Source organism: Microtus ochrogaster, unplaced genomic scaffold (assembly GCF_000317375.1).
Source record: "Microtus ochrogaster isolate Prairie Vole_2 unplaced genomic scaffold, MicOch1.0 UNK109, whole genome shotgun sequence".
Classification (NCBI taxonomy): Eukaryota; Metazoa; Chordata; class Mammalia; order Rodentia; family Cricetidae; genus Microtus; species Microtus ochrogaster.
The window spans coordinates 197,486-219,371 of NW_004949207.1; the positions used below are offsets into that span (position 1 = coordinate 197,486).

Genomic DNA, 21,886 nt, shown 5'->3' on the forward strand with positions numbered 1-21,886 from the left:
AAACCCTGTCTCGAAAAAACCAAAAAAAAAAAAAAAAAAAAAAAAGGCAGAAAAGAACTTCAGAAAGACTCCAGACAGCTAGGGATGTGGTTCAGTTGGTAGACTGTGAAGCCCATCATGAAACCAGGCATGGTGATGCAAGTCTGTAACCCTGGTACTCAGGGTGGAGGCAGAAAGATCAGGAGTACAAGGTTATCCTTGGTACATAGCAAGTTCAGGACAAAACTGTGCCATACGAGACCCTGTCTCCTCCTCTTCTTCCTTCTCCTCATCAATATATAAAAGAAGGCACCCAGTCTAGTCTAGAGGTGCAAAGAGCTTTCTAGAGATATGTATGAAGATATACAGTGTGTGGGAAAATGTGAGCTGCAAGCAGATGAGAGGTAATAGAGCCAAGACAGTCTTTGGGGTCTTAAAGTCACAGCATAAAATTTAAACGTAACTTCAAAGGCAGCAGCAACCAGGCAGGATGGTGATGGCACTGCCTCTGGAGAAAAATGCAGCTCAGTGCAGACTGTTCTAGTGAGAAAAGCTCTGGGTTCCATCCCCAATAGCACAACTTAATTCACAAAGTTCTTGTACCAGTGGACTGACTTGGGGATTTATTAGTCTATATTGCCTTCCCACAAGCATGAAGACCCAAATTCAATCCCAAGAGCTCATGTAAAAAGCCAGACATGGTGGACAGTGCCAGGAAGGCAGAGACACAAGGACCCCCTGGGGCTCAGCAGCCAGCCTAGGCTTGGTGGCAGAGGGCCTATTGAGAGACCCTGTCTCAGAAAACAAAGCAAGTTTTAGGAGATAGCACAGCTGGGAGCGTGCTTGTCATAGAAGCACAAGGACCATGTTTCTTCCCCAGCACTCACATAAAAACCCAGGCATGTGGCATGCACTTATAATTCCAGTGCTGGAGGCAAAGACAGGCAGATCTGCTGGTCAGCCATTCTAGACAGTAACTGAGCTCCAGGTTCAGTGAGAGACCTTATTTCCAAACAGAAAGTAGGGAGGCTAGAGAAATGGCTAAGTGGGTAAGACCACTTGAAGTTCTTCCAGAAGATTTTTCCTTATAGCCACCTAAGGTACTAGGGCACACACACATGCATGCATACACACACACACACACACACACACACACACACACACACACACACGGGAGATTGCTATAACTGAAGAACAACACCTAAGGTTGGCTTCTAGGCTCCCTGTACACATGCATATGCTCCTACACACACACACACACACACACACTTTTTTAAAAAAATTTATTTATTATGTATACAATATTCTGTCTGTGTGTATGCCTGCAGGCCAGAAGAGGACACCAGACCCCATTACAGATGGTTGTGAGCCACCATGTGGTTGCTGGGAATTGAACTCAGGACCTTTGGAAGATCAGGCAATGCTCTTAACCACTGAGCCATCTCTCCAGCCCCCCCCCCCCTTTTAGGTTACAGGGAACATACCTATTACCCTGGTGTTCAGGAGGCAAAAGCAAGAAAACCTTGAGTTTGAGGCCAGCCTAAGCTACAGAGATATGTGAGGAGAAACGGGGTCTGGGAATAGCTGTGGGGTGACTCCAGGGGAGACTCACGGCAGAAGCTGCTGTTCCTCCAGATAGGTGGCTTGAGCCCCTGTTTCTGGCAGGCATCCTGGAAGGACTGAAGAGCCTCACAGAGGGCATGGAAGAGTTCTCTGAATTCACAGAAGTTGTTCATACATCCCAGCAGGAAGGGCTTAAGGGATACCCGGGAAGCACACTGGGCCCAGGTAGGACCCTGGAGAGCAGTCTGGCAGTTTGCTTGGGCTTTCTCAAAGTCAGTGGGCCTGCAGTTTCCGTTCATGATCTCCTGTTGCTCCACTTGGATATTCTGCTCTTTGATTTTCTGGCAACTAGAACAGGAAAAGCAAGGGCTCAGAAGAGCTGGGCATGGTGATGGATGCTGTGATCCCAGTACTTGGAAGAGGGGAGGCTGGAGGATCAGAAGTTCAGAGCCGAGGCTGGTGAGGAAGCTCAGCAGGCAAAGCACTTGCCATCAAGCCTCAGGACCTGAGCTCGGTCCTTGGAACCTACATAACAGAAAGGGAGAGAATGGATTTATATAAATGGTCCTCTGACTTCCACACATGCCCCATGGCACGTGTACACACACAAACACAATTCATAAAATTAAAAGAAAATGTTTTAAGTTGCTCAAGGAGGCTGGAGAGATGACTTAGTGGTTAAGAACTTGTTGCTCTTGCAGAGGAGCCAGGTTCAGTTCCCAGTTACCCACACGATAGTTCACAAGCATTCATAACTCCAGTTTCAGGGGATCCAGTGTCCTCTTCTGATCACGGTGGGCACCAGGAACACATATGGTACACAAACACACCTACAGGCAAAACACTCACACACATAAAATACAAAAGAAATCTTAAAAAACAAAAAGTTGCTGGGCAGTGGTGGTGCATGCCTTTGATCCCAGCATTTGGGAGGTAGAGGCAGGTGGATCTCTGTGAGTTCAAGGACATCCTGGTCTACAGAGTGAGCTCTAGGACAACCAGGGCTATGAAAATCAACCTTGAAAGAAAGTTAGTTGTTCAAGGTCATCTTTAGCAAAAGTGAGTTTAAGACTGTCGTGTACTATGTAAGATTCTGCCTTAAATACACACACACCATATATAACCAATAACAATAAATTTAAGATGGAAGTTGGGAATGTAGTTGCAAGGTAGGGCCCTTGCCTTGCATGTCTGAGGTCCCCTGTACTGCAAAAATAAAAGAAGCTAAGTCTGGTGGTGCGTGCTTGCAATCCTAGTGCTCAGGAAGCAATGGCAAGAGGATGTTGGTGAGTTCAAAGCTAACCTGGTCAATTTATTAAGTCCCAGGCCAGCCAGGGCTACACAACAAGACCCTGTCCTGAAAGGGCAGAAGGAAAGAAAAGGAATGGAAAGGAGGAGGAAGGGAAAGAGGAAAAGAAGAGGCAGAAATTAAGAACAGGTGACCAGACTTAGAAGACCATTACTCTGGGTCGACGTGCGTATCTTTCCAGCTCTCCATGAACTCCTGCTCATCCTGGGCTAGTTCATCCCTGGGTGTCATGAGTTCATCCTCTTCCTCACCATTGAAATTCCCACACACACCACAGACCTGGAGGGCAGAGAAGAGTAGGTTTTCAGGGCTAAAAGGGTAGAAAGGTTTTTCTTTTTCTTTTTCTTTTTTTGGTGCTGGGGTGAAACCCAGGGCTTCGGGCAGGTATTCTACCACTGAGCTACAGACCTCATTGCCTTTTCATTATTTTAACTTTTATTCTTTGGAAACAGAGTCTTCTGTACCCTAGGCTAGCCTCAAACTTGATGTGTAGCTGAGGATGACTTTAAATTATTGATCTTTCTGCCTCCAGCTCCTAAGTGGAGGAATTACAGGCTTGTACTACTACACATAGCTTATGCATTGAAGGAATGAACCCAGGGCTTCCTGGATAGTAGATAGGCACTCTTCCAAGAGAAGTAAAACTTATGCCTTCTAATATTTGAGACACGGTCTCTGTGTTATCCTCTCAAGTGCAAGGATTGGAGACGTGTGGCCAAAATGCCAGGTGCTAAGAGCATTTTTCATTGATGCATACTTGTCATCTATAAATAGACAGGAACACTTGGCCTTCTTCCTCTACTCTGGAGAGTGACCTCTTTGGTGTGTTCGAATGGGGTACCATTCTATCCCCCAAAAAAGTCACCTCCCCACCAACACAGCCAGTTGTTTCCCTTCTCACCTTTCCAGTAGAGGATGCAGGGATTTTGATATCTAAGAAATTGTTGCTCTCAAATTTGACTTGAACTTCATCCTTAATTGTGACAATGGTATAGACGTCTTCAGTCGTGATGCTGACTCCTGGGATCTGGGTCGTGGCAGGAAGGGTGACCAGCATGTCATTGATCTGAAGAGGAAGACAGAACCATGAGTACATGAAGAAACCAGAAGCCTCTCCTTCCGGACTTTGCTCCTCCTCCCACCCCCTGTACCTAGCTCACCAGGACTGAATGGCGCTTTTGCAGAGTGACTCGGAAGCTGAAGATGTCAATGTATAGCTGATAGACACTGAAGGTCTTGGTGCGGGTATGCTGGTCAACCTTGGCACTGATGGTGAAGAAAGGCAGGTTCATGCTGGGGTGGCAGACTTTGACCATGATGTAAGTACACATGTCTTGGATAGGATGGCTATGGCCATCGAAGCTCACGATCTGGGAATCCTCTGAAATATGACACTCTCCCATCTCTGTGGAGAAAGAGGCGGATGAGGGATCATTCCAAGATCCCTAGGAACACAGTTCATCCTTCTTTCTAGTCCAGGCCAGAGAGACCCAAGAGAGCAGGGACCACATTAAAGAAAAGAATCAAAGGGCAGGTAAGGTGTGACTCACGCTGCTGGGGACTTATGCCATGTGTGGTAGTTTGAATGTAAGAGACCCCCATAAGCTCACAGAGTGGCCTTATTAGGAGGTATAGCCTTGTTAGAGGAAGTGTATCTCTGTGGGGGTAGGTTTTGAAGTCTCCTTTGCTCAAGCTACACTCAGTGCGACAGACAGTTCACTTCCTATTGCCTGCAGACGAAGATGTAGAACTTTCAGCTCCTTCTCCTGCACCATGATCGCCTGAATGTCATCCACCATGAAGATAATGGACTAAACCTCTGAACTGTAAGCTAACCCAATGAAATGTTCTCCTTTATAAGAGTTGCTTTGGTCATGGTGTCTCTTTGCAGTAAATGAAACCCTAAGACACCATGGGAGAGCAGGTGTGGGCCAGTGAGATGAGGGAACAGGTAAGGACACTTGCAGCCAGGCCTGAAAACTCAACTTTGATTCCCAGAACCCACATGGTGGAAGAAGAGAACTGATTGACATAAGCTGTCCTCCATGTGCACAGGTTCCTGCTGACTTCGCCACACAAAATAAATAATCAATGTATTCTTAAAAAAAATTAAAGAAAGAGCTAGGTATGGTGGGACATGCCTAAAATCCCAATATTTGGGAGGTAGACAGAGGAAGATCAGAAGTTCAAGACCAGCCTAGGGTAGGGGAGAGGGAATGACAGTGTGAGTTCTGCTACAGGTCCTTCAGATATAGTCAGGCTACGTCAGACTCAGCACAACAGGGGATGTAGGGAAGAAAGTGGAGGACTGAGAAAGCCGCTCCTAGTGACTGAGGGTTCCCTGGCAGGATGCCCTGCTTACCTGCAGCACAGCGCAGCAGCCCATTCTGGCGCAAGCACACATGGTTGGCCTCACAGGCCGTTTGGCTGCAGGTGACGTTGCTGTGGACTGAGCACGTGCAGACGGTGGTGCAGGTCTTCTCTGTGTACCAGCTCTCCCCCAGCTGTGGGGCAGGGCCAATCCAAAAGGGTAACTGCGTGTGGTCCCTTCCCTTCCCCCATCTTTTTCCCTTCCTTCCCTCCCTCCTTCCCTTCTCCTTACTCTTTCCTCCCCTCCCTCCCTTCATTTTCTCCATTTTCCTCCTCTTCCTCAACCTCTGTTCTCCTTCTATCTGTCCATCTATATTTTCTATGCAACAGAGTCTCACTATGTAGCCAAGGCTGTCTTGAGTTCACGACCCTTCTGCCTCAGCCTTCCCCAACACCTGGGTCTAGATCTATTTTTCTCAGTCTCTCAGTATCTAGCCTTTGTCCTCATCCCCACTCTGTCCGGTACCACTTTTTCTTACTCTGAGGCTTCCACTTCCTCTTGCCTCCCCATACCCACATGAAGCCAGAAAGGGAGACCATCCCTGCCATATGGCCTCTCACCAGGTGGTAGGAGCCGTCCTGGTCACTGCAGCCACACTGTCTGAGGGGCACACAGGTAGTTCCACTCAGGATGTGGCCTGTCTGGCATTCACAGCCCTCGACACAGGGCAGGGTTGGACAGTCTCTTGGGCTGCTTAGGGTGAGGCAGGTGGCTGGGCAGGGGTTGGCACAGGGGTTATAGCTGCTCCTGGGTGGGCACCTCAGAGCTAAGAAGAACACAAATGTTAAGAACGACAGAATGGCATTGCTAGCTCCTGACCTCGGAGTGACAGTCCCTGGGAAGGTTCACTGATGAGTGAGGAACCCTAGTCAATCTGGGGGATAGGTTTTTAAATCTTTTTCTGTTTTTGAGGCAGGGTCTCATGTAGCCCCAGCTAGCCTTGAACTTGCTATGTAATCAAGTATGCTCTTGAATTCCTGATCCTTTTGCCTTCATCTTCCCTGTTCTAGGATTAGAACCATGCCTTATTTTATTAATTGATTAACTGGCTGACCAGTACAGGGTTTGGTTCTGTAGCCCAAACTGACCTCATAATCCTCTTTATTCAGCCTCTTGATTCTAGGGTTGCAAGCATGGACTACCACACATGGCTCTCATAGCTCTACAATGAACTATTATGTAGGCTTCCAATGGAAGTATGACCTGGGCACGGCAGGCAGGACACATCTAAAAGTTCAGGAGGCTGATGCACTGCTATGAATTCAAAGTCAGCATGAGCTATATGACACCTGTTTGAAATCCTATCTTCCTCCTCAGCCATGATGAATGCCCTGGTATGTGCTACAACATGGATGAACCTGGAAAATCAGGCTAAGTGAAAGAAGTTAGTTACCATAGGACACATACTATATGATTCCTTGTGTGTGCAAATGTTCACACGTGTGTGGATATATGTGTGGGGATGGGTATGTATAGGCGAGGATGTTAAAGGTAAAGCCTAACTTCCGGTATCATTTCTCGGGTGCTGTCTACTTTTTTTTTTTTTTTTTTTTTGAGAGAGAGAGAGAGAGAGAGAGAGAGAGAGAGAGAGAGAGAGAGAAACAGACAGACAGACATGCACAAAGAGAGGGGGAGAGAGAGAGAAGACAAAGAGAGAAAGGGGAGAGATAAAGAGAAAGGGTATAAACTATGCAGTCCCGACTGGCCTGGAACTCCCTAAATAGCCCAGGCTGACCTTGAACTCCTGACCTTCCAGGCTGACCTTGAACTCCTGACCTTCCTGCCTCCACCTCTCAAGTGCTAGGATTACAAGCACCGAACTACCACTCCTATTCTTACAGGAAGCTAAGTTTGCAGAGAAAGGGGGCTGAGGTGAGGGATGGAGTGTTAACAGGTCAGACTTCCAGCTGGGAAAGAAAAGGTTCGGGTGATGGATGGTGGTAGGGATTGATGGCTGGAGAACAAAGTGAATGCCCTTCTTACCAGTCAATTTTTTTTTATTTGTACACTTAAAAATGTTTGGACATTTTATACAAATGGTGTCATACAACCCTTTGTGGCTTCTCTAGTAAGCAGAGTTTTCAACATTCATCCCTGTTGAGCTAGAATTTCATTCTTTTTCCAGCTACACAATTGTGGGAATGTGCCCCATTCTGTCTACCCACTGCACAGTAGATAAGACATTTGAATTGTTCCCAATCTATTTTGCTCTTGGTATGGTCTTGCTAGATAGCACAGGCTGGCCTCCAACCATCCTTCTCCTGTCTCTGCCTCCCAAGTACAGGGATTACAGGTAAGCACCTAGCCCAGACTTGCGTCCACTTGTTGGCTGTGAAGAAAGGTGTTATAGACCTAGGTGGATGAATTGTGGTTCAAATAAGTTATTGTCCTCAGCATGCATGCCAGACTGGATTGCAGGTCAGATGATAAATCTACTTTAATTATTTTTAGGAACTGCCATACTGTTTTCCCCAAATGGCTAAAATGGGCGTTTAACTCCACGGTGGTGGGTCTGCCCAGTATACACAAAGCCCTGGGCTTGATCCTTAGCACTACGAAGAGGGAAAAGGAGGCTGTAAATCTCAAATCCCAGCAGGCAAGAGGGTGTTTTTTTTTGGGGGAGGGGGGGTTCAAGACAAGGTTTCTCTGTAGCTTTGGAGCCTGTCCTGGAACTAGCCTTTGTAGACCAGGCTGGCCTTGAACTCAGAAATCTGCCTGCCTCTGTCTCCCGAGTGCTGGGATTAAAGGCGTGTGCCACCACCACCTGGCAAGAGGGTGTTTTGAGAACACTCTAGACTGTACAGAAGTTCAAGGCCAAGCTACTTACCAAGGCTCTGTCTCAAAAACCAAACAAACGGGATTGGGAAGATGGCTAAATGGGAGAAGTGCTTGCCAAGTAACTGCAGACTAGAATTGGGATCCCCAGCAATGGCATTAAAACTGGGTGGGCGTGGCTGTCTACCTGTAATCCAACAATTCAGAGGGCTGAGACAAGGGATCCCAGGGTCAAGCTGGCTAACTGGACTAGCCTATGAAAAAGTTCCAGGTTTATTGAGAGACCCTGCCTCAGCAAATAAAGTGGAGAAAGATCAAGGGAGACACCTGAGGTCAACCTCTGGTCCTCTCTCTCCCCCCCCCCCTCTCTCCCACACACACACACACACACACACACACACACACACTATCTGCATACATGTGTGCCCACACATGTAAAAATGAATACGCAGGGGCCAGTAATGGATCAGAGGATAAGTAAGTGTGCTTGCTGACAACCTGCTGACCTGAGTTTCATCACCAGGACCCTCATGATGGAAGGAGAGAACCAACTCCTGCAGTTGTTCTCCAACCTCCACATGCACACTATGGTTTGCACATACATGCACACGCGAAAGAAAGGAGTGCATACCCACATGCACACCACACACAAATACACAGTAAAAACCAACAAATCCAAACAGAAAATAAATTTAAAGCAATTTAAAGACTGCTTCTGGCCAGAAGGATGGCCCATGCCTTTAATTCCAGCACACAGGAGGGAGAAGGCAGGCGGATCTCTCCACCTGATCTACATAGCCAAGTTCAGGCAGCCAGGGTCCCACAGTGAGACCCTGTTTCAAGATTAATTAATTAAAAATACTTTTTTTAGCCAGGCAGTGGTGACACACGCCTTTAATCCCAGCACTCGGGAGGCAGAGGCAGGCGGATCTCTGTGAGTTCGAGGCCAGCCTGGTCTACAAGGGCTAGTTCCAAGACAGGCTCCAAAGATACAGAGAAACCCTGTCTCAAAAAACCAAAGAAACAAAAACAAAAATCAAAAGACGAAAAAAAAAAACTTTTTCTAAAAAGGAAGAAGAGGACAATAACTAGACACAAGGCCAAATTTCTGATGATATAAAAATCAGACAGAGTCAAGTATGGTTGGTATGCACCTGTAATTCCAGCTCCTCTTCACTTACACAGCAAGTTGGAGGCCAGCCTAGGTTACACTAGATCCTGAAATCCTGCCTTAAAAAGGGGTGGGGCATGGGGGGAGGGAGGCTCTGGCACTGTAAGACAGAGCCAAGCTGAGAGAGGCAGAATGGGGAAGAGAAGAGAGCTTCCTGTGGGTGTGGATGCAGGCTGAGGAGCAGGGCTGAGAGATGGGAGAGGATGGGGTTCTCAGGATTCACCAGGGGTGTAGGAGCTAGAGGGGGATCACTCACGGCAGAAGGTGTTGTTGCGCCACGTAATCACTTGGCCAGCTTGGGCACACAGCGATGCATAGGCCTGCAGGGAGCGGCACAGGGCCAGGATGTCTCCTTTGGTCCCACACTGGCCGTACACACAACTGGAGAAGCTGGCCTGCGGGGGCACCGCTTCGTGGCAATTGGAGAAAGGTCCTGGAGGACAAGACAAGGTCGGGGAGAGGAGAGTGAGCCCTGTGAGCAAGCTGGGCCTTGAGGCTTCTGTATAGCTGGTTTAGGGGATGCATGAGTATCTGTGTGTGTGCGCAAATGCATGCGTAGACCAGAGGACAACCTCATTTCAGTCCTCAGGATTCATCCACCTTGGGGTTTAATTTTTATTACTATTATTATTACTGCATGTCTATAATATATCTGTATGGGCATATGTGCTATGGCATGTGGAGGTCAGAAAACAACTATGTAGAGTTAGTTCTTTCCTTCCAAATTTACATGAATTCTAGGAACAAAACTCAAGTCAGAGCACAAACCTTTACCAGCTGAGCCATCTCACTGGCCCACCTCATCTATACTACGTGTGTGTGTGTGTGTGTGGTGTAGAGACACATGTGCCGCAGCACATATGTGAAGGTCAAAAGACACCCACAGGAGTCAGTTCTCTCCTTCCATATGGGTCACAGGGATCAAATTTGATGGCAGGCACCTGTGTCCTGCAAGTCATCTTTCCAGTCTTCCATCTTGCTTTTTGAGACATGGTCTATCACTGACCAGGCTGGAACACACCTAGTCAGCTAAGCTGGTTAGCCGTGAGCTCCAAGGATTCGCCTATCTCTGTTCTCTCAGCCCCAGGATTCCACATGTGGACCAACATGCCTGGGCGTTTTTATAAAAGTTATTGTTTTGTGAGAAAGGGGTATATATGCATGCCACAATACCCATGTGGAGGTTAGAATACAACTTTCTGTAGTTGGTTCTGTGGGGATTCCAAGGAATGAACTCTGATCTTCACGTTTGACGGTAAGTGCTTTTACTCTCTGAGCCATCTTTCCAGCCCCACATTCGAGTTTTGTATTTGGGTTCTAGGGATTGCAGTCAGGTCCTGTGCTTACAACACACGCACTTTCCAACTGCGCTATCTCCTCTGCTGTTGCACAGCTAACTTCATGTCCACTTGCACCTGTAATACCAGCACGTGGGAGAATGAGGGAGGAGGAGCACCATGATTTTGAGGCCAGCTTGAGCTACATAGTGAGACTGAGCCCACCCTGTTCTGAAACAAGCCTTATCTGAAAAAACAAACATGGCCTGGAAATGTAGCTCAGTTGTGCTTGTCTGGTGCACCCTGGTTTTGATCCCCAGCACCACATGAACTGGATGTGATGGTGAACATCTGTGACCCCAAGCATTCAAGAGGTAAAGGCAGGAGGATCAGAAGTTCATTGCCATCCTTGGCTACACAGCAGGTTCAAGGCCAGCCTGCAACACACACACACACACACACACACACACACACACACACACACACACACAACCTTGTCTCAAAACAAAAACAAACAAAAACCAAAACAACAATGGCAAAACCAGGAGCACTAGGAACCTGTGCTGAGAAGGCCTGCCAGGCATGGCTCCTAAGAGATAGATAGTCTGTACTCCTGCCGGCCTCCCTGCCTTTCCATCTGCTGCTTCTCTGGCTTTATCCCATCGTGACCTGTTCCACCTCTTGTCCAGGGCAGAGGACAAAGGGCACTGGGAGGAGACGCCTCTCACCAATAGGGTTCATCAAGATGGCGCATTTTTTAGTCCAGGCGTCGTCCATGCTGTTCTCTTGGCAGCTGGAGGACTTGCCCCCGACTACAAAGCAGCTGCATGAGGAGGAGAGGAGAGGTTAGAAAGGCTAGGTTTGAGGGAGAATCCTCCAAACTGAAGCTAAGCCATGGAGAGGGGAAATGGGAAGGAAACACATTGGCACCCTCAAGTGGGAAGGCCAGGGGACACATCAGGAAGGAAGAGGCTAGAGGCCTGCGGGGCTTCTCAAACCTCTGTGTCAAAGGCAAGCATGAGAGAAGTCAGCTGGCACAGGCCTGAGGAGCCAGAACCATTTTATTAAACTTTTTACATTTTTGGGGGGACAGGGTCTCCTACATAGCCTGACTGTCCTAGAACTCACCATAAACACCAAACTGGCCTCCGACACAGAGAGATCTACCTGCTTCTGCCTCACAAATGCTGGGACTAAAGGCATGAGCCACATGCCTGGCTTGTTTTCCTTTTATTATTTATTCTTTAATGTTTAGTTAATTATGTTTAATTACATGGTTGTGTATCTGTGTGTGGATATATGCACGTGAGTGCAGACGTCTGGAGAGGCCAGAAGAGGGCATCAGAACCCTTTTAGCTGTAGTTAAAGGTGTTTGTGAGCCACCATGTGTGTGCTGGGAACCAAACCTGGGTCCAGTGCAAAACAGGAAGCACTCTAAATGCTGAGCCACCCTCAGCCCTTTTCTGAGACAGGGTCTCATGTAGCCCAAAGTAGCTTTGAATTCATTATATTGCCCAAAATGACATCGAAGTACTGAGCCCCTGCCTCCATCTTCCATCTGCTGAAATTAAAGTTATGGACCATCATGCTTGATTTACGTGGTGTTGGGATGCAACCCAGGGCTTCATATATGCTAGTAGAGCACTTTCCCACTGGGTTACACCCAGTACTGTTGGAATTTTTCAGACTTGCTGTCTCAGGTCAAGAATGTGGCCCTAGCCATTGGCTATACATTTATCTGTCATAGGCAAAGCCCTGAGTTTCATCTCCAGCACTGGAAACTCAGAGAGGCTGAAGAGCAGAACTGGCTGGATTCCAGGCAGTACAATGTACAGCACAGAGGAAACCAGACACTCATTTGCAGACTTCCCCCCAGAAACTAGTTTCCCTAATCCCAGCTCAAAGATGCCCAGGTCCCCCAAGTTCTGATTTCCATGTCCATCTTCCTATGCCCATTTTTCCTTAGGCCTAGCTCGCTCGCTAAGGCTCAGTCTTCACCAGACCTACCTCACCCAAGCACATTTCACCCAGGCTCAACTCACCTAGTCCCAGACCCCTACACCCAAACTCACCCAGGCTCAGAAGCTTCAAGTATTTTCCAAGCAGCTCCCAGAAGAAGTGAGTTGCCTGCAGGCTTCCCATCTGGACGCAGATTGTCATCCAAACTGTTATTGTTGTAGTTCCCTAAGGAAGAGAGACGTTGTAGGGATGGAATACGTTGCATAGGGTCACCCTTGAACTCACTAAGTAGCAGAGCTTCAGATCCACCTAGTTCTGAGGCCACTTCCTTTCCAACTAGAAGAAGACACATTGCTTAATACCATATGAAAGCTAACCCTTTGGTCTTTTTGTTTTTCTTTTAGATGACAAGGTCTATATACAGCAGTCTAGCCTTGGACTAACTATAGCTAGGGATGGCCTTTCAGGTTCATCTCCAAGTCCTGGTATTATAGACATGTACTACCGCCTAGGTCATTCAGTCCTGGGATGAGACCCAAGACTCCCTGCATTCAAGGCAAGAGCTCTACTGATTGAGCTGCAGCCCCAATCTACCTGCCATCTTTGATGAAGCCCCGACTGCCCTTGAACTCACTGCCTGACAGAGGGTGGCCTCTACCTCCTGAGGGCCATTACATCTAGAAACCCTTTCCCCTTTCCCTCTGGCTTTCCCAGACACCTGCTTTGGGGGTGTCCTCAACTCATTCATTGGTTGACAAGTTCTGAGGACACCATGGAGACAAGGGGAGTGGGGGAGATTTCCCCAAGGGTCTTACCACACAGCCCACAGAGGAAGCCAGCGTATAAGGAAGGCACTGTCACCTCCACCAGGTGCTTTCCATCATATCGAACCTGAAGCCCAAAGTCCGTGTAGAGCAGGACAAAGATGCCGCTCAACCTAATGGTCACCCGTCCTTTCAAAGGCCACACAGGGAGTGCCACCCGTTGGTTGTTCAGCTACAGAAATGGGTACAACATAGTAGAGAGAGTCAGAAACTTGGGACAAACATGAAATGGGGCACAGTGGGGAAAAAATGGAGAACAGAATAGAAGGGTTTGGAGCTCAGCTCTTGGAGGTAGAAGCACAGGAAGGGATAGTAGTTCAAAGTTCTCCTCGGTTACATAGCAAGTTCTGGGCCAGTGTGGACACATGAGACCCGACCTCAAAATAACAACGGAAAGAAAAAGGAAGGAGAAAGAAGTCGGGTGGTGGTGCGGGGTTGTGGAGGCAACAGAAGACACATACCATGACTGTTCGGCCTTTGAACAGGGAGACTTTGAGGTCGGAGACCTGCACATGGACAGCTTTGACACTGGAGACTTCCAAGTTGCCGTCATGAACCTCGTTGGTGACACTCACTACAAAGTTGTTGTCATGAGCATTGGACCAGCAAGGCTGAGTCAGTACGTAAGTGCAGGTTCCCATAAAATGATGCAAAGCTCCATCAAATGTCAGGTAGTGGGGGTCACCTGAGGCAATGCAGGTGGCTGCACCTAGAGAAGAGAGGTCAGGCTTTGGTGTCTCGTTGCACCACACCCCAGAAGCCTTGAGTCAAGGCTGCCATCTTAGGGAGGCTGTTTTGAGGTGGTATATACATCCTTGGATTTCAGTTCCTTCTAGGGAGAATTGTTGGATTGGCCCAGGAAGGTCAAGGAAGGAGACTAGGTTCCTCAACTTCACGTTCTCAGCCCTTGAAGATGCTGATCCTACTTTGAAAGTTTGGATCTGGAATCCCAAAGATACATGCATATGCCAGAATCTTGATTCTCCAGCTCAGTATTATTGGGAAATGGTAGAAACTTTAGGAGTGGCAGAAGGTTTGAGGTCAGTTGGGGGGATGTTGTTGAAGGGGATTGCACTTCTTTCCCTTTCCTTCCCTCAAGTCCCAGCCATAATGCAAGGAATGTTTTGTTCTGCTGTTTCCCAACAGGATGTGCTGTCTAACCACAGGACCCAAAGCAACAAGATCAAATGATCACAGACTGAAACCTCCCAAATGCGGAGATCAAGGAAAACGTCCTCCTTGTCCTGCTCACCTTTCTCCTCCTTCCCCCTCCCTCCTTTTATTCAATAATAAAACATTTGTTGATTTTTCACACAGTCCAATTACTTCTACACAAATGGCTTCAAAGTAGTTATATGGCCCCAAAGGATTGTGGGTTAACAGTCTAGCCAACAACCTCAGGACATTTGCCCCTCTGCTCTCAACTGTTTCCCTCTCTCTCATTACTCTGAACACTTACTGATCCTAGGGGAAAAGAAACCCCCTGAAGCGTCTATCTAAGCCCAAATGAGCGAAAGCAGTGATATTTTCAAACCCATAAAAACTCAGGGAGATGGGACTGAGCATCACAGCGGACAGCCTTAAATGTTGGGTTCTTCTGCCGTCATAGCTTCAGATGAGACCCTGACACACCGGGAAAGAGGGCGCCTCATGGCAAAATCGCCTCCACCAGATTGGCCTGTGAGTAAACTTTGGGGGCATTTCTGTGATTCTTAGCTGATGTATGAGGGCCCGGTCCCCTGGAAGCAGTACAGTCCCTAGGCAAGCGGTGCTAGGCTGTTGAAGAGCTGAATTTGACTTTGGAAGAAACCAGCAGCATTGTTTCTCCAGCTCCTGCCTCCAGGTTCCTGCCTCGGCTTCCCTCAATGAAGGACTGTTAACTTGTAAATCGAAATAATCCTCTTCCTCCCCAGGTTGTTTTGGTCCTGATGTTTATCACGGCATAGAAAGGAGAGGAGAACACTTTGAGAAAAACCTTGCTTTTGTTTCATGAGGTTTTAAGGAAGTCTGAACGTGCAATGCCAAATCAGAATTTTACAGCTAAATCGTACTCTTCACAGCTATTTCTCCAGTGAGGGTCTGATTTCCAATGAAAACTGTTCTGCACATTGACTCCCCGGTATTGTCGGAGGGCTGTAAGAGTTCAGTCTCCTGATAGGACATGCAATGATCATGCAACAACACAAACCAAGAAACCCTTTGCAAGTAAAGATTAATGTGACATTTAGGCCAAAGAAAACGTCAACATGGCCTTAAAAATATGAACTCTCCACAGAACGATCAACCAATTAAAAAATAAAAGAGGCCTAATTTTTTGAACTGCAAACTGCTGCATTACTCTTACTTCTGAAGGCAATAAATCAATAAAAACTCCCCCAGCGGAAGTCCTTAAACAAACTAAATGCTTACTTCTTATTTTGTTTGTTTGTTTGGTGTTTGCTTTTGGTTATTTTGATGATGGTGGTTGTTTGGGGTTTTTTTGTTTTGTTTTGTTTTTATCTTTTGAGACAGGGTTTCTCTGTATAGGTTTTTTTGTTTGTTTTTTTGGTTTTTTTTTTTTTGTTTTTTTTTGTTTTTTGGTTTTTGGTTTTTCAGGACAGGGTTTCTCTGTAGCTTTGGAGCCTGTCCTAGAACTCACTCTGTAGACCAGGCTGGCCTCAAACTCACAGAGATCCTCCTGCCTCTGCCACCCAAGTACTGGAATTAAAGGTGTGCGCCACCACTGCCTGGCAAAATGGTTTATTTTTGAAAGTATACATCATATCTGCTCCAAAGAATAAAGACACCCAGCTGGTTGGTGGTGTATACCTTTAATCCCAGTACTCATGAGGCAGAGGCAGATGGATCTCTGAGTTTGAGGCCAGCCTGGTCTACAGAGTGAGTGAGTTCCAGGACAGCCAGGACTACACAGAGAAGCCCTGTCTCAAAAAAAAAAAAAACAACAAAAAAAAAACAAAAAAAAAACCCAATACAAAAGGATAAAGACAGACACAACAAAGAATACCTCACCAAGAATGTACGCAGTAGTAGGAAGTAATGATTCGAGTGTAGCCTAAGGATATGGAAGGAAATACATTCTAAGACCAGAGAGTTTTCCCACAACTAGAAGAACAAAAGTTATTACTTGATACCCGGTGTTTCTCATTTTTTTCTTGAAACCTTGGTAAATGTTCGGGTGTTGACAGCGTCCTTTAAAGGCAGCATTGAGATCTCTGCTCGTGTCCTCAGAGAGGGCTCGAACGTACTGGATCTTTGCCTCCTGGCCCCGCAGGTAACTCATCTCGGAATTTTCTTCCCTCTCCCGGCAACCTCTGCTCTTCTCTTTCCTGCTTGAGTGTTCGCAGGTTTTCAGAGGACTCTTCCCCCGGCACTTCTGATGGATACTGTTGCCCGGAAGTACCTGCCGTGTTCCTCACGGGTTCTTCTCCCGGAAGTACCTGCCATGCTCCTCGCGGCTTCTCCCGGATGTGCCTGTCACGTTCCTGGGAGCTGCTCCTACCGGAAGTACCTGTCGTTTTCCTTGTGGCTTCTCCCGGAAGTACCTGCCATGCTCCTCGCGGGTTCTCCCGGATGTGCCTGTCACATTCCTGGGAGCTGCTCCTACCGGAAGTACCTGTCGTGTTCCTCGCAGCTTCTCCCGGAAGTACCTGTCACATTTCTTACAGCCACTTCTCCAGGATGTGCCTGTGGCCTTGCCCACAGCTGCTCCTCCCAAACCTAGAGGTACTCGCTGGACACCTGAAATTTCCTGAAGGGATTTCCTGTTGCACTCCAGGCTCCTCACAGCACAGAGCAGAATATTCTGTCAAGCTCCTGATTTCGCAGATTCACTTCTTCCCAGGAACCATCTTCTGCTGTCTTCCTCTCCTTTCCTTCCTTTTTATTTATTTATTTGTTTGTTTGTGTTTGTTTTAAAACAGCTTCTGGGCTGGAAAGATGGTGCAGGAGAAGTGAAGAGCACTTGCCGCTTTTGCAGCCAGAATTCAGTTCCCAGCGCTCAGGATGTAGGGTTAGGGGAGCTTCCAACTGTCTGCAACTGCAACTCCAGGGGATGTGGCGCCCCCTCTGGCTTCTTCAGGTACTTACATCCACGTGTACACCCAGTCTCACACAGAGAGACACAAACACATTTACAGTTGAATATTGAGACAGTCACGTGTAGCCTGGACTGGACTCAAACCAGCTATGCAGCTGAAGATGGTGACCTCAAACTCCTGATCCTCCTGCCTCCAACTCCCAAATGCTGGGGTTACAGGCAGGCACCACCACCACAGCTAAAGCTTTCTTCTTCATAAATGGTTCTTTCTCATTATTCCAATCTCAGTAAAAATGACCAACGCAAATCTCTAGTTGAGTCCCTAGTTTTGGGGAACACTGCTTTTGGCAATGTTTTCCATGTTACTTTACTAAGTTCTGCTTTCCATATTACTATAATACCAGATCTTGACAAAAGTGACTTAAGCATGGGGGCTTTCTGGCATGCAGTGTGCCGGGGAGGCCACCGTGGTGGGAAGGTGTGGTGAAGAGGATGTCAGGTAGCTCCTGTGGCATCCTTATAGCCAGGGAGCAGAGGAGATGGATGCTGGCGCTCGACTCGATTTCCCCTGATCACATAGTCCAGGACCACAGCCCATGGAACCATGAGGCTTCCATTTAGTGTGGGTCTTCTCACTTCAGTTAACTGAATCTAGAAACTTGCTAACAGATGTGGCCAAAGGCTTGTTTCCTAGATGTTTCTAGACCCTGTCAATCTGACACTCAGTATTAACTATCATCATCCTCTCAGATAAAGGCCCTGCTCACCTTCCACGGTGACTTGACTGCTCACCTTGGGCGTGACAGCCTAACACACCATTCTTATGGCTACAGACTTCCTGAGCCCTACACTTCCAGGGCCGGCAGCGAACGCTGTTGTTGCCATCACAAGTGCAGATTTCTTTGCAATCTGGATTAAACCATTGCTCCTGTACCTGGGTGCAGAAGAGAAAGCAGTAAGAGATGGCTTCCTTGCCTGGTTATCTTGTCTTCCTGAAGCTCTGGGCTTAGGTGCAAAAGTCTGATATCAAATAAGCCTAGTAGTATACCAAGTGCAGTGGGAGGACCCTGTTCCGGAAAGTGATGAAGCAGGATGCCTGGAATCCTCCACAGGCCTCCACACTACACACACCACACAGACAAATTAATAAGATACTTAAAAAAAAAAAAAGAGGGCCAGCAAGGTGACTCAGTAGGCGGGAACACTTAGTGCCACAAAGCCTGAGGATCTGAGTTCAATCCAGAGACCCAACGCTAAAAGGAGAGCCCCAACTCCCGAAGATTTTCCTCTGAGCTTGGCATGTGAGCACAAGCACACCACACGCTCCCAGTTAAAATAGACAGACACCCAGGACAACTTCCTGCCATGAATATCCACTATCAATACTTGCTACTAAGATAAATTAAACAGAATTTATCTTTCTTTAAATATAAAAGTAAAGATACACTCTTTTAAACTTATTTTATTTTGTGTGCATTGGTGTCTCGCCTACATGTATGTCTGGGTGAGGATATCAGGACTGAAGTCACAGACAGTTGTGAGCTGCCATGTGGGTGCTGGGAATTGAACTCAGGTCCTCTGGAAGAATAGTCAGTGCTCTTAACTACTGAGCCATCTCTCTAGTCCTGAGAGATACATTCTTTTTGTTTGTTTGTTTGCGATAGAGTAGCTCAGCTGGCCTGGAGCCTCCCAAATACTGTAATAACAGGTAAGTGTCACCACAAAGGTGAGGGATATCCCTAACTTAGTTGTCAGGAAAACTCCAGGCAGGAGGAAGGGTTGCAACAGAGCCTCAAAGGAGGCAAGAGATTCCAATAGGAAGAGGTGACTTAGAGGCAGAGCAGGGTGTGGGGGAAAGGCTTGCAAAAAAAAAAAAAAAAACAGTTTGGTGATGGTTACATGTAACCCTAGCACTGGGGAGGCAAAAGCAGGAGGACTGTGTTTGAGGCCAGCAAGGGGTACATAACAAGATCTTCTCTCAAAACTTTGTGGTTAAAAAAAAAAAGAAAAGAAAAACAAGTAAAAAGTTAGAGCTGGGGCTGGAGAGACAGCTGGGCAGTAAAGAGCAGTGGCTACTCTTCCAGAGGATCCGGGTTCAATTCCCAGCACCCATATGGCAGCTCACAGCTGTCTGTAAATCCAGATCCAGGGGATCTGACATCCTCAAGCCAATGTACATAAAACAAGGTTAAATAAAACATTAAAATTTCTTTTAAAAAAACCTAGACGCATTTAATCCCAGCACTCGGGAGGCAGAGGCAGGCGGATCTCTGTGAGTTCGAGACCAGCCTGGTCTACAGAGCTAGTTCCAGGACAGGCTCCAAAGCCACAGAGAAACCCTGTCTCGAAAAAACCAAAAAAATAAAAATAAAAAAATAAAAAAAGCTAGAGCTTTGGTACATTAACTGGTACTACAGCTTGGTTGGCAGTGCTCCTGCTTAGAATCCCCCAGTGAGGGGTTGGGATGTGACTCAGTGGTAGAGCCCCTGCCTAGAATCCCCCAGTGAGGGGCTGGGGTGTGGCTCAGTGGTAGAGCACCTGCCTAGAATCCCCCAGTGAGGGGCTGGGGTGTGGCTCAGTGGTAGAGCACCTGCCTAGAATTGCCCAATGAGGGCTTGGGGACATGGCTCAGTTGTTAAGCTCTTGCTAAACATACATAAGGCCCTGGGTTCCATCTTCAACAACATCAAAAATAAGGAAAAGAGAGAGGGAAGGAAGGAAATTAGAGTAGAGCCAGGAGGAAGGGAAGGAGGGAGGGAGAGAGAGAGAGAGAGAGAGAGAGAGAGAGAGAGAGAGAGAGAGTGCTGAGCATGGATCCAATATGCCAGCCAGCCTTAGCTACTCTTGCTTTTGCTCTGACCTTCTCTTTCTTGCCTATCCCCCATTGCCCTCCCCCACCTCAACCCAGGGCTTCAGAAACTCAGAGCAAGTCCTTTCTGTCTGTAGGGCTGAGGGGTTCACGCCAGCTGCTCACCTTGAAGTAGCGTCCCTCGAGGCTGGTGCATCCACACTGGATCCGAGGGACACACTCAAAACCACTGAGCACAAAGCCAGGCTCACACTCGCATGCTTCCACACACTTTTTTGGGCAGGGCTGGAGAGCAGATCCAGGATGGCAGGTGTCCGGGCATGGTTTGGCACATAGGGAGTACCTGCTATTTTGAGGGCAGACCAAGGCTGTGGAGGGAGAAGCTTAAGTAAGAGAACGGGCAAGTTGGCTGTGCAAATCTGTAAATCCAGGACTCGGGAGGCTGTTGAAGCAGGGTTGAGAGTTCCAGGGCAGCCTAGGCTGCAGAGTGAGAACCTGTTTCAGAAAATAACTTCAAAAATAAAAAAAAAAGCCGGGCGGTGGTGGCGCACGCCTTTAATCCCAGCACTCGGGAGGCAGAGGCAGGCGGATCTCTGTGAGTTCGAGACCAGCCTGGTCTACAGAGCTAGTAACAGGACAGGCTCCAAAGCCACAGAGAAACCCTGTTTAAAAAAACCAAAAAAAAAAAAAAAAAAAGAAAATAACTTCAAAAGGAGATAGATGAGGCCAAGGGACAAGAGGAAAGAATATGCTAAGAAGGTCCCAGCTAGAGATGCCAGGACCAAAACTGAGAAATAGGCCTTGGAGACGATGAGCCTAGGAGCTCAGCTGACCACTAGGGCTTGCTGCTGAAGCTAAAACAGTGGCCTGCAGTCTGAGGATACAGTTCACTTGGTAGAGTGCTTATATGCATGCATGAGGCCCTGGGTTCCAACCCCAGTGCAACATAAACTGGTTGTGATCGTGCATGACTGTAACCCAGGCCTGGGGAGGTGGAGGCAAGAGGATCAAGAATTCAGTGCCATCTTAAACTCCATGGTGAGTTCAAGACTAACCTGGGCTACATGAGACCCTGGCTCCAAAAGCAAACCAAACAAAAGCCAAGCCTGTTGCTTGGATGGTACCAAGGCCCTCCATGGAAAGCAGATGAGCTCCGAGTTAGAAGCTCTGATAGATACACATTCTCAAGAAGCAAGTATGGTACCCAGCAAGCCATGAAGAGCCTGGTCCTGGGGATGCAGCTTCTCCAGAGGACTTGGAGATGGGGGTGGGGTCCAGGCCAGAGCTTCAACACAGTCTCAGGCCTTCACAGACTCCACGCATGAGGACTTGGGGGAGCACAAAAGTATCCTATCTTCCCTACCGAACCAAGTAACTGTGGGTGCTTATTGTTCTGCCTTCTCTTCCTCTTCCTCCTCTTCATCCTTTTCCTCCACCTGCTCCCCCTTTCCTATTTCTTCTCCTTCTTTTCCTCCTCCTCCTGTGTACCCCCGGTGCTGAGGATTCAATCCAGGGCCTTGAGCAGCACATCAGACAAGTGCTCTACATCTGAGCCACACCCCAGCTTCTCACTGACAAGCACCCTATCACTAAGCCACACCCCCAGCTCCTCGCTGATGGATTCTAGAAACATGCTGTACTGCTACACCATGCACCTAGCCCTCTTTATGCCTTTATGTTTTGAACCGAGCCTCCTTAAGATGGCCATCTTGGCCTTCAACTTAAGATCTCCCTGCCTCGGCCTCTTCAGGAGCTGAGGTTACAGAACCTGCTGTCTGGCCAGCTTACTCATTGTTCTCAGGCATCCTTCCAA

At 47.7% G+C, this 21,886-nt stretch overlaps 1 protein-coding gene across 1 annotated transcript in view; it reads right to left on the minus strand.

Moving 5' to 3' along the window:
• The window catches only part of Zan (zonadhesin), an 86,392-nt gene that overhangs the window by 43,754 nt on the left and 20,752 nt on the right, over nt 1-21,886 (minus strand). Inside the window, 13 exon segments of the mRNA XM_005371467.1 lie at nt 1,592-1,890; nt 3,006-3,130; nt 3,753-3,917; nt 4,003-4,256; nt 5,214-5,355; nt 5,783-5,988; nt 9,425-9,601; nt 11,174-11,268; nt 12,518-12,629; nt 13,220-13,400; nt 13,690-13,937; nt 18,057-18,198; nt 20,239-20,441. Of these exon segments, the coding sequence (XP_005371524.1) occupies nt 1,592-1,890; nt 3,006-3,130; nt 3,753-3,917; nt 4,003-4,256; nt 5,214-5,355; nt 5,783-5,988; nt 9,425-9,601; nt 11,174-11,268; nt 12,518-12,629; nt 13,220-13,400; nt 13,690-13,937; nt 18,057-18,198; nt 20,239-20,441 (2,349 nt within the window).